The sequence below is a fragment of the Danio rerio genome, chromosome 15 (genome assembly GCF_049306965.1).
Source record: "Danio rerio strain Tuebingen ecotype United States chromosome 15, GRCz12tu, whole genome shotgun sequence".
Taxonomy (NCBI): Eukaryota; Metazoa; Chordata; class Actinopteri; order Cypriniformes; family Danionidae; genus Danio; species Danio rerio.
The window spans coordinates 37,936,699-37,949,469 of NC_133190.1; the positions used below are offsets into that span (position 1 = coordinate 37,936,699).

At 35.5% G+C, this 12,771-nt stretch overlaps 1 protein-coding gene across 2 annotated transcripts in view; it reads left to right on the forward strand.

Annotated features, from left to right (window-relative positions):
- egfem1 (EGF-like and EMI domain containing 1) overlaps nucleotides 1-12,771 on the forward strand; it is a 119,423-nt gene that overhangs the window by 53,401 nt on the left and 53,251 nt on the right. For both annotated transcript variants that reach the window (XM_073923172.1, NM_001080189.1), the window contains 6 exon segments: nucleotides 1,578-1,808; nucleotides 1,982-2,113; nucleotides 5,082-5,210; nucleotides 7,056-7,184; nucleotides 10,470-10,604; nucleotides 11,171-11,305. In XM_073923172.1, the coding sequence (XP_073779273.1) occupies nucleotides 1,578-1,808; nucleotides 1,982-2,113; nucleotides 5,082-5,210; nucleotides 7,056-7,184; nucleotides 10,470-10,604; nucleotides 11,171-11,305 (891 nt within the window).

Consider the following 12,771-nt stretch of genomic DNA (forward strand, 5'->3'; position numbering starts at 1 on the left):
GAAACCCATGTGAACACAGGGAGAACGTGCAAACTCCACACAGAAATGCCAACTGGCACTGCCGGGACTCGAACCAGTGACCTTCTTTCCTGTGAGGCGACAGTGCTAACCACTGAGTAACCATGCCTGAGCCACCGTTGTCTGTATCTATGTGTGTGAATGAGAGTGTATGGGTGTTACCCAGCGATGGGTTGCAGCTAGAAGGTAATACGCTGTGCAAAACATATGCTGGATAAATTGGGGCTTAATTTCGCTGTGGTGACCCCTGATTGATAAAGGGACTAAGCTGAAAAGAAAATGAATGAATGAATAAAGTTTGTTAATTTTATTTCAGCTTTAAATGGATATCAATTTAATATTGCCAGTATTGCTGACATAATATTGGGTTTTTTATTAATAACTGGAATAAGGTTGACATTTTTTATTTACATTAAAATGTTTGTTAAAGTTTTTAACTTGTGTATTTTTGTCATTTGATAGCTGTGTAACTGTTTGTGTAGATTATTCATTTTTATTGTTATTTAAATTTTTATTAAATTTTATATCAAATGAATGTGTATAGCAAGTTAGTTTTTATATAATATTTTTATATAATATTTTATTTCCGGTAACATTTACAGTATGTTATTAAAAAAAAAAAAAAAAAAAAAAAATATATATATATATATATATATATATATATATATATATATATATATATATAAAATTATATTTAGGTTAGTTTATTTTATCTTAATAATTATACAGTAGCTAAAATATTTTATTGTATATTTTTTATTAATTTGTATTTTTTATTAATTTGTATTTAACAATAATAAACTGTCAGTAATAACAACAATAACTGTCAGTGTTGGGGGATAATACATCACAACGTAAGTTACATAATAATTTTATTGTACTAAGCAACAGGTACATTAATGCAGTACTTTCCAAGATTAAGTAATAATATTTTAGTTACTTTTTAGTTTAGTTCATTTGCTTTTAAAAAATGAAATAATCGTAGTCACGTTGAATCCTGTATACAGTGAGAGTATGCCGAAACAGGCAGAAAGAAAGACGGCAGAGCCTTATATTTGTGCAATGGAAATATTCTTATTATTTTGAACACAATAAAGAAAAAGAAACGAGTATTTTCAGAGTGGACATTGATTTTACTTTTTAATAAGACAAAAAGTACAAAAGTAGCAAGCGCATTACTTTAAACGTTCATTAATCTGTATATACGCCATGTACAGCTCTGGGATCAGGAAATTCTCCAAAGATAACATTATCCTATAGTAATTTTGTAAGGTAATTGAAGGTAGTGTGTTGGTATACACACTCTTCTAATATAGCTCTTCTATTAAATAAAGAAGAAGAAACCCCCCCCCCCCCCCCGGAAGTTCTGACAGAGATCCAGCCTCAGCCAGGTCAGAAAAAGTAACTCAAAAGTACCGTAACACATGCAACTATTTACTCTTTTGGGGAGTTACTCAATATTGTAAAGCATTACTGTCAAAACATTACTTTCCCTAACACCGGTCACTGTGTTTTCTATTTTTCTTAAGTCTCATTGATTCTGTATCTTGCATGTTTAGCTCTCTATCAGAGGGAAGTGGAGCAGGAAGAGGAGGATGAAGATCTGTTCGGCAGTGAAGTTGAGCCGGAGGTTCTGCATTTGCCGAACTTACTCTTCCGCCGACCTCCTCAACTGCTGCATTACACCGCTGCTTTACATAGACCGTATGATGATGACACACACTCTTACTACCCAGAAGACACACACGACCCAGAACACAGAGAAGAGCTGACCACCATCAGCAAGAGTAGTAAGAGAAACCGCTTAATTCATTTTCTTTCAGGTTTACTTTTACTGTTAATAAAATTTTAATGCCTTCACTGTTTTTAAGTAGTGTGTACGTCAAGTCAATTCAATAAATGGATTATATTTATAAACCGATGTAATAAATTCAATAAATAGTCAAGTTTCTATGTGTGTCAGTGTGTGAGACGGGAGTGTTTGGGGACGACTGCAGTGTGAGCTGTGAGGACTGTGTTAATGGAGGAGTCTGTGCAGCAGAGAAGGACCGCTGTGTTTGTCCACCCGGCTGGACGGGACTCATCTGTAATGACAGTGAGTGTTTTTATTTTCTGTTATTAACACTTAAACAATTACCTTTGCTGCTTGTTCAAACGACTTATTTAAAATGACTAATGACACAATTTTTACGTTTTTTTGGGGGGGCAACTTAATTTTTTATGTTCAATCCACTTAAATTTGTAAAAGCGATTAAGTAAACTTAATCAATTTGTGTTGGGATAACGTAAAGGGATTGTGTGGAGCCCAGCATTTTTTTTTTTTTTTTACAGGGAATGAATTCTAACTTCAACTGAAACCTTGGAACCCTGTAAAAGTTAGGTCTTCCATATTTTTCCTATTGGGGGTTGGTAGATGTTAAAATTTGATTGGCTGAAGGCTTCTATTTTAATTGGAGGCAACGAGTTTGACCTGAGGATTAGGGTGTTATTCGGATTCCAGCCCCCAAAGACCAGGGTTGCCAGGTCCAAGAGAATTTTTCAGCCAAATGACAACCTAAAAGCAATAAAAAGTAGACCAATATTTTTCTTAATCCAACCAAAGTGAAATACTGAACTCCCACAAAGGGAAATCTTCTCTGATACACCGAGAAGTGTATTACTAATATTAATGTTATCTACCAGTCAGAAATTAGCCGGTTTGTTGAGTGGTGTGATATAAATAGGCTAAAAATAATAAGACAACAGGACATACTAAGAAAACAGAAGAGCTAGTATTTGACCCAAAGTGTATAGGTGACCATTGTCAAGTGGTTGTACACGACCATCCTATGACCTATAAGTACTTGGGGAATTTACATCGACATATCTTTCACATGGAAAACACATTGAGTTGGTTTGTTCTCGTTTACATCAGAGATTGTATTTTTTACGGAGGTTGCATCTTTTTGGAGTTAACAAGAAGCTCATGATGTTGTTTTTAAAGCAGTTCTTCAAAGCATTGTTAGATATGGATTCACAGTGTGGTTTGTCAACCTATCTTTTCAGTTTAAATCTAAGTTGATGCATCTCTTAAAGACAGGATGAAAAATTGTTGAATATTTTAAACCTCCAGCTTTATATGAGAATTGTGTCCTCAATCAGGTGGAAAGAATTGTGAACGAACAAACTCATTCTTTTGTTTTCACATTTTGAACTGCTTCCCTCTGATAAAAGATATAGAGCCCCAAAGTGTAGGTTAAACTGTGACAAGAAATCCTTTGTACCCGTTTCAGTGGGTTTATTTAACAAGAGTCTATCTTAATTAGCATTATACATTTTGTAACTGCTGTATTTTATGTTGTTTTTATGGAATTTCTGCAGCAATATGGTGATGCCTATCACAAATTTCCTGTTAAGGACAATAAAGTTTACTACTACTACTAGTTGTAGATATAGTAAACTTGTTAAAAGTATTGACTGACTTTCCGCACACCAAATAACTCTTCTAAGTACCTTTCTCAGATGAGGGTGTATAACTGACATTCTGCTCATTTAATATGTGGCGTGTCATCAGATGACTTTACTCACTCACTTGCAGCTGTTTTGGGGTTGCCAGGTATGCATACCAAGATAAATATTCATTAAGAAATGATGGCATTTGTATTTTGTATTCAAGTGAAAGAAACATTTTGGCTGCTGCAGCACATCAGGAAAGTATCCCCAAAAAATAAACGCTACCTTATTTTTTTGTGCAACTGCATTTAAAAAAAAAGCCTAATTTTGTGGAAAAACCGGGACCACCAAACACACTAAAATCTTACCTGAAATTAAAGTCAAAATAGAAAATAAAATAAAAAAACACAAGTAATTGTGTTGAATGCAAATGTTTTATAGTTTGTGTGTGTGTGTGTCGAGACCGGAAAACCCTACAAGACTTTTAATCGATTTTAACCCTTATGTGCTGTTGGGGATGTTTTTATCCACTCTGGGGGGATTTTAAGTTTTGTTTGGCCATAACCATTTCTGTGTTTCAGCTAGCCGGATGATTTTTGGTGACAAATCTTATTTTGAGACATTTAGGGAAAATGCTTTAAAAAAAAAACTCTATACAAACAAACTATACACTTTGGGCAAATTTTCTACCCTTTTGTTATGATAGAGATGAAAATATTCTCTAAATTAAATTGCTGTAAAAATGCTGCCTTTTGATGTTGAGACATATTGACTAAACAAAAAGGTATGTGGATTTGCATGCATTATGCTGGTCATTTGTTGGTGAGAAGAGCCGCAAGCAACATTAGAAAGGGGTTTACTTGTACCAAAGTTTTAGAATTGGTTATGGAGCCTGACCACAAGGGTTAAAAGACTAAACATTATGTACTTACGGACTATAAAATTGGAAAAAAAATAATAATAAAAACAATAATAATAATAAAAATATTCAAATGCATTGTACAATTAATGTTATTTTACCAGACTTATATGACCACAAAGTCAACAAGAAACATGTTACTTGTTTTTACGAGATGCCTGACAACTGAAAATAATTTGTCTTTACATTTGACTTTACATTTTGAAGAAATGTCATCAACAATGAATGTTTTACTCAGTGTTGAAAACAGTAAAAGCATTTTATTATAACCTAACTGTAAACTCTTATTTGTTTCACATAAAAATGTATGTTAATGACAGAACATTAGACTCAGCATAATAGCTTAATAACACACACAGCACATTTTTTTACTTCTTCTCTCCATCTATCTGACATACAGCTCCCAATCTTGTCATATTTACCCTTAAACACAAAAATCCCATCAAGCCCCTTTGGGTTCGGTTCAGTGGCTCAAAACGAAGTATTCCTATATAACCCAACTAGTTTATAGCCCAGCATGTTGAAGAGCTATAAGAGCACCTCCAGACTCATCACTGTGCGCTATATACATGTACATTTTTTCCATGTAGTCTCGTTTTTTTAATTCACCCTAGAGTCAACAGAAGTATGCTGCTGTATTTCTTTTTGGTTCCTCTGAGGACACTAAACATGTATTTTCTTATGATTCTCTCTTTGTCTCTCTGTCTTTTAGCTTGTCCTGAGGGCACATATGGTGCTGAGTGTAACAGTCTGTGTGTTTGTAAGAACGGGGGCCGCTGTGACCCAGTGACCGGGAAGTGCTTGTGTCCTCCAGGGGTCCATGGTCTGCACTGCGAAAACGGTATACAGCTACACATGCTTTATGTCTCAGCCTGGCTTTTAACTTTGACAACTTCCATTTTTAAACAGTTTTTAATGATATTTCCTCTTTACTTTGTCATATTTCAGTGTTCTGTCTTGTTTTCATAATACTTCAGCTCTTTTGTCTTCTAATGTTGTCTCATGAGGAAAAGAAAAAGGAATGTGAGGAGATTTATTTCTTTGCTTTCCTGTCTTTTCTGTGCTGCTGCTTGTTGGATAGTCTGCAAGTGTCTTGGTAGTACCATTAAAGCACAATGTATATTTATTTATTATTATTATTTTTTTTTTACAAATAAAGCAACATTTTTTTAATAACAGTAGTATTTAGATAAATTGATTTTTAGTTCAAGATAGTTCTTGATAGTTTAGTTCATCTTTAGTTGCATGTATTGTAAGTGCTGTTCATTTTGGATGTTTCCTATGGTGTTAAATAGAGCACTACTGGTTTGAATTGTTTGGGAAGAGAGTATCGTTTTTTTCAGCAGAACCTTTATTGTCAGAGTACAAAACGTAGAGGACAGAATGTGCTAACGTAATATATAGGACATTGAAAGTATTTATTTTAATACAAATGTTTTTTTTTTCCTGTTTCTTACAAGTGCAAACAAGCAAAGTGTCCCTAAAATATTAAGCGTTTTTATCAACAATAATAAGAAATGTTTCTTGAGCATCAAATTAGCACATTAAAATGTATATATGTTCATGGTAAATATAATTAATATTAAATTATAATAATTATTAATGCATTATAATAAATATTAATGCACACTTGGCTAACATAATAAATGAAACAAACAAACAAACAAACAAACAAACAAACAAACAAACAAATAAATAAATGAATGATTGAATATATAAACAAACAAACAAACAAACAAACAAACAAATAAATAAATAAATAAATAAATAAATAAATAAATAACACGTAAAAAAAATATTGGTGGCCGAGAGAGCTTAATGTGCTGCAATTTAAGAAAATACATGCAATTTAAAAAAAAGCCAGCGAATTAAGAAAAGATCCTCATCGGTTTGACATCATACGTGTTGCAAATCCTCACAATGCAAACACATTTTAAAAAACTCGCTGCATTTTCTCACAATGCAAACAAATTAGGAAAAAGCCAGCTTTTTTTGCAAATAGCAGAGAACACAACAGAAATGTTTCAAGGGGACCCTAACACGTGACGGACATGGCTGTTTAGGCTAAAGCTGGGCGATATGGCAAAAATGCAATCTCAATAATTATTTTCCATACCAAACCAAAACGATATATATTTTGATATAAGTTGTTGATGCTTCCAGATTTAAGTATACCCCAAAAATGACTGAAGCCACAAAAATTTGAGGGTCCATTAAATGGCATAACATATTTTGGGCCGATAAATTTTCAGTGGCCGAAAATTTGGTACAACTCTAATATCAACACACTTTTAGATTCTTATTGTTGCACATTTCTGCTGTGGCTCTTAGATCAATATAGAGTAAAGTCCTGAGCTTATCATTATTATTGACATAAATTTGATTGTGATTCAATATAATACTGTTTATCGACCCGGCCCTAATTTAGGCTAATAATAAACCAAAGACAAGGGAATGGTGTAATCAGGATGTTAAAATAAACAAAAAAAACTCAAAGATTACCTACTACTTGACTGAGAAATAGTCATGGGACAATAAGCAAATCAAAGCAGTCGTGTCACGTTTTTGGGTCCTTGAAACATTTCCATGCTATTTGCACGTGTTGTGATCTTTTTGTCATGTGATGATGTATTTCCAGAGGAACACTGTTGAATTTTACTAATATCATGTGATGTGATGTGATCAGGTTGTCCGCAGGGTTTTTATGGGCGACTCTGTCGGAGGAGGTGCAACTGCCCCAATAATGGACACTGCCATCGTCTATACGGAGGCTGTCTGTGCACACCGGGACTCTACGGCAAATTCTGCCATCTGCGTAAGTCTTATACTAATACCAGATTTACACCTGGTATTAAGTGACACCTTTCCCTTGTTTCAAACCTGTGAGATTCTTCTGTTGAAAACAGGAAGATATTTTGAGGAAAGTCGAAAACATGTAATCATTGACTTCAATATTTGGTTTGCCATAGTACTATTTGTGTGTGTGTGTGTGTGTGTGTGTGTGTGTGTGTGTGTGTTCACATACACATTTAGCAATGTCACCTCACAGTAAGAAAGTCACTGGCTTGAGTTCCAGCTGGGCCTGTTGGCATTTCTGTGTGGAGTTTGCATGTTCTCCCCATGTTCGTGTGGGTTTCCTCCGTGTGCTCCGGTTTCCCCCACAGTCCAAAGACATGCGCTATAGGTGAATTGAATAAACTAAATTGGCCAAAGTGTATGTGTGAGAGTGTAAGTGTGTGTGTCCCAGTTTGCGGCTGGAAGGGCATCCACTGCGTAAAACATATGCCGGAATAGTTGGCGGCTCATTCCACTGTGGTGAACCCTGATTTATAAGAGACTAAGCCGAAAGAAAATGAAATGAATAAGTGTTCACATACTGATTATCCAAATGAACCAAACTCTGACTTCAGCTGACTCACACCAAAAGTGCTACTGTGAAACCCCCGTAAAATGTTTTAAGCTTCTACCGTGGGTCAAAACACAGTTGCTCAGATTGCTTTTGTAGCTTCTTTGTGTCTAAAAAGTCAGACGTGGCGCTCAGGAATGTTTTTATTCACTAATTTACTTTTAAAAAAGCATCTCCTCAGCCATGTTGCTGTCAAATATAACCATTGTAATCATGGACTGTAACAAAATAATAACGTAATGCAAACTTGCTACTGTAAACAGAAGCTTGCAAGGTTTGTTTAACCTCTGAGCTCTTCTGATTGGTCCACTGCTTTGGAACTGATATTGATGAGTGATGATGCATGTAAAAGTTAACATGACACTTGTGAGGAGGTACATGCAAAAAAAAGAAAGGAAAATACAAGCGTAACTGTCACGCCTGTTTCACACCGCAAGCGTCAGCGGTGCGTGAGCAGAGCGTGAGCAGCGCGTGTGTTTTCGGCGTCCATGTTAACAGATTAGAGCTTTCATACCGCACGCAGCAGCAGCGCGTCAGAGCGAGGCGTGAGCGTCGCCGAAGCAGCAGTGCAGCGATAGTTTCGGCGCTGGGTCTATTTTTGACGCGCTGCTCACGCTCAATTAAAGTGACAGTGCATTGAGAATGACCAAAACACATTGAATGACAGTAAAAACTAACAATTTTACCCAATAAATGCGTTAATAATGTCAAATGGTTTATATATAGTCATTCAAATGAACTTAAAACGATTAAAAACGGCAACAAACATTTATTTAGGCCCGAACTACAAAACCAAATGTAAAACTATTTTACTATCAGTTTTGCTTAAGTTGCACACTAGTGTTGTAGGAGAGGGGAAATGGAATATTTACGGGATTTGTAGTCCATAGCGAAGTGTATTGTGGGTAGTGTAGTGCGACACGCATGCTGGATTATGTGAGCTCGCTGTGTTCTGTGCAGCTAGCAGAGCAAGAAAGTTTTAATCGGCTTTGTTTTATGTTCACTCGAGTTATTCCTACCGGGAGCTGTTTGCACTGTGAATCTGACAACACGAAAATAAGTAAAAGAATGGCATGCATTAATTACTTTTGTCCGTCTCATCATCTGCACGAGCATGAATTAACGAGCTGTTATTCTGCCGCTGGACATCACTGAAGCGGAGAAATTAACACTAGTTTGATCATGTATAAATATCATTATAACTATATTGTATAAATATGATTATAACTAGGTCTACAGCAACCTGATAATCAAAAAACAAATGACATGATATCACAGGCGATTGTCTTCTGACTGTAGACAATTCTCATATAAGTTAGCTTTAGAAGCATACAGTACTATTTGATCTATAAAATTTGTAAAATAAACATTTGCAGGTTAATGAAACAGCATAGGAGGGGCCTTGGTACAGATGAAAAGTTTAAAAAGTGTATTTGTATATAGAGGGGTAACTAGATAGAATAGACAGAGATAGGTTGATCTCAGCAGCAGCTGCCGAAGAGCTGCGCGCTGCAGACGCAGCTGGTGTGAAAGGCAAACGCCTGCGTGCTGCTACTGCTCGACATACGCGCTGCTCACGCTCTGCTCACGCGCCGCTGACGCTTGCGGTGTGAAACAGGCGTCACACGTGACCATCAAGCGCATATTTACATAGAAAAACTTTAGAAAAGTGAAGAAAAACAGGTTTTGTTTGAATGGCTTCTTATTTGTTTATTAACATTATTAACCACAATATATATATTATATCATATTTTGTCACTAATTCTGTTCATAATTTTAATGCATGGAATTTCAAAGCACAGCCATGGGCTGGAGGGGGACAGGTTCAGGGACCACAGGATTTTATCTCTGTTATTCACAGATGATGTTGTTCTGTTGGCTTCTTCGAACATGGACCTTCAGCATGCACTGGGGCAGTTTGTCGAGTGTGACGCAGCTGGGATGAGAATCAGCACCTCCAAGTCCGAGGTTATGATGCTCCACTAGAAAAAGGTGGTTTGCCATCTCCAGGTTGGAGGAAAATCCTTACTCCAGGCGGAGGAGTTCACGTATTTTGGGGTTTATTCATGAATGATGGAAGGATGGGGCATAATATTGACAGGCGCAGCGGCAGCAATAATACAGTCGATGTACCGGTCCAATGTGGTGAAAATGGAGCTTTACCGAAAGTTACAGCTCTCAATTTACCGGTCAATCTACATTCCTACTCTCCCCTATGGTCATGAGCTTTGGGTCATGACTGAAAGAACAAGATCCCAGATACAAGTGGCTGAAATGAGTTTTCTTCGCAGGGTGGCAGGACGCACTCTTATAGATAGCTTAATGAGGAGCTGTCACTCGGGAGGAGCTCAGAGTAGAGCCGTTGCTCCTACACATCAAGAGAAGTCAGCTGAGGTGGCTCAGGCATCTGTTCCAGATGCCTTCTGGATGCCTACCTAGGAAGGTGTTCTGGGCATGTCCCACTGGGAGGAGGCCATGGGGAAGACCCAGGACACACTGGAAGGATTATGTCTCTCAGCTGGCCTGGAAGCCCCTCAGGATCCCCAGAGAAGCTGGAGGAAGTGTCTGGGGAGCGGGAAGTCTGGAGTTCTTTCTTAAGACTGCTGCCCCTCCCACCCAGCCCCGGAAAAGCAGAGGAAATGAATGAAAGAATGAGTTTTGCTGATATGTTAAAATATTGTTTCTCCACCTCAGCATGTCCCAAATGGAGCCATGGTGCGGGTTGTTCAGAGGAGTGTGAATGTGTGCAGGAAAACTCTCTCTCTTGTGATCCCCAAATGGGCACCTGTTTGTGTAAACCTGGTTACCATGGCGACCGCTGCCAGACAGGTGGGTAAAACGGTGATGGAGGCATTTGAAACAGTTATATAAGGAAGACAGACATATAGTTGAAGACAAAATTAGAAGCCATTGTGTAAAAAATTTGTATTCTTTTGTTTTTAATATTTCGCAAAGTGCCGTTTACAGGGAAAGTTCACCCCAAAATGAAAATTTACTCACTATTTACTCTCTCTCACAACACTTGTTTCTTTCTTCTGTTGAACACCTACGAAGATATTTCGAAGAAAGCTGAAAACCTGTAAATATCGACTTCTATAGTAGGAAAAACAAAGAGTATGGAAGTCAATGGTTACAGGTTCCAGCATTCTTCAAAATATCTTCTTTTGTGTTCAACAGAAGAAACACAAACGGGTTTGGAACAAGGGGGAGTAAATAATGACAGAGTTTTCTGACATAACGGCCTCTTTAACTAAGACTTTCTCCAGAAACATAATATAATAGGAAATACTGTGAAAAGATTTACTTGCTCTGTTAAAAAGAACTTGAAAAGATTTTGAGCTATTAGAGCGAACAGTTTTGTCCTTATATGTATATTATGTTGTGCTCTTGCAAAGACTGTGACGATGGATATTTTGGTGTTGGATGCCACGGGCTGTGTAACTGCTCTGATGGGAAGTCGTGTGACCCTAAAACTGGAGAGTGCCAGAGGATGTGCCCAGCTGGATATCATGGAGAGAAATGCCAGATGGGTAAGCAGTGCTATTGTATACAATTTGATTTAAATTATGGATATAATTGTGAGGTACTAAAACTTCCCTGTCCTACTGAACTATATATATATATATATACACAAACACACACATACACTTGAAGTCAGAATTATTAGCCCCCTTTGAGTTTTTTTTGTCCGTTTTTTAAATATTTCCCAAATTATGTTTAACAGAGCAAGGAATTTTTCACAGCATGTCTGATAATATTTTTTCTTCTGGAGAATGTCTCTTTTGTTTTATTTTGGCTAGAATAATATCAGTTTTGAATTTTTTAAAAAGCAGCTCTTTTTACCATTGTTCTACAAATTTGCCTGATTACCCTAACCTGCCTCGTTACCCTAATTAACCTAAATATAATTTTAATGTCACTTTAAGCTGTATAGAAATGTCTTGAACAATATCTAGTAAAATATCATGGCAAAGATAAATTAAATCAGTTATTTGAAATACGTTATTAAAACTATTATGATTAGAAATGTGTTGAAAAAAATCTTCTCTCCGTTAAACAAAAATTGGGGAAAAATATTTCTGTGGTTGGATAATAATTCTGACTTTAACTGTATATAAAAATAAATTAAATGTAAGAACTTTTGTAAAATGTTAATTAGTTTTCTACCATTTCATAGGAAATTTTTTTATAGTCCAAGGACATTTTTCAATCAGTATTTTTTCAGTATTTTAATCATATTTTTCTTCTGGATAATGTCTCATTCATTTTTGTTTTGGCTGCAATAAAAGTATTTTTTAAATTATTTTAATGATTGATGTAATTAGTAATTATATATTTTTTTATTGGCTACAGAATATTTCCAAGTGATGTAAATGGCATTTTTTATTGGCTACAGAACAAACCACTCTAGGCCAATGACTTTCCTAATTAACTTAACTTACCTAGTTAACCTAATTAAGGCTTCAATCTGAATTTCTAAAAGCTTTAGGATTTGAATTTAAAATTGCACATAAAGCCAAATACCCTGCACCAGTATATTGCAAAATAAGTATAATAATATTATGTAGTGTCCTCATGGCAAAGACAAAATGCATTAGTTATTAGAAACGAGTTATTAAAACATAAAAAAAAAAATTCTAATCGTTTATTTAACTTTGCATTGCTGGAATTTTAGAAAATATTAAATAAACAATATATAAATAAATATAAATAAATAAATAAAATATAAATAAATAAATGAATAAAAATAAAAATAAATAAATAAAATATAAATAAATATACATAAGTCAAATGTAAATAAAATAAATATATTATATATAAACAAATATAAATAAAGAATACATATATATATATATATATGTGTGTGTGTGTGTGTGTGTGTGTGTGTGTGTATAATAATATATCAATTATTATTATATTTTTGACAGTTTTGCAGTGCACAGAATATTCATCTGTTCTACTCATCTATATTCCTGCATATTACTCTTTTTTTTCT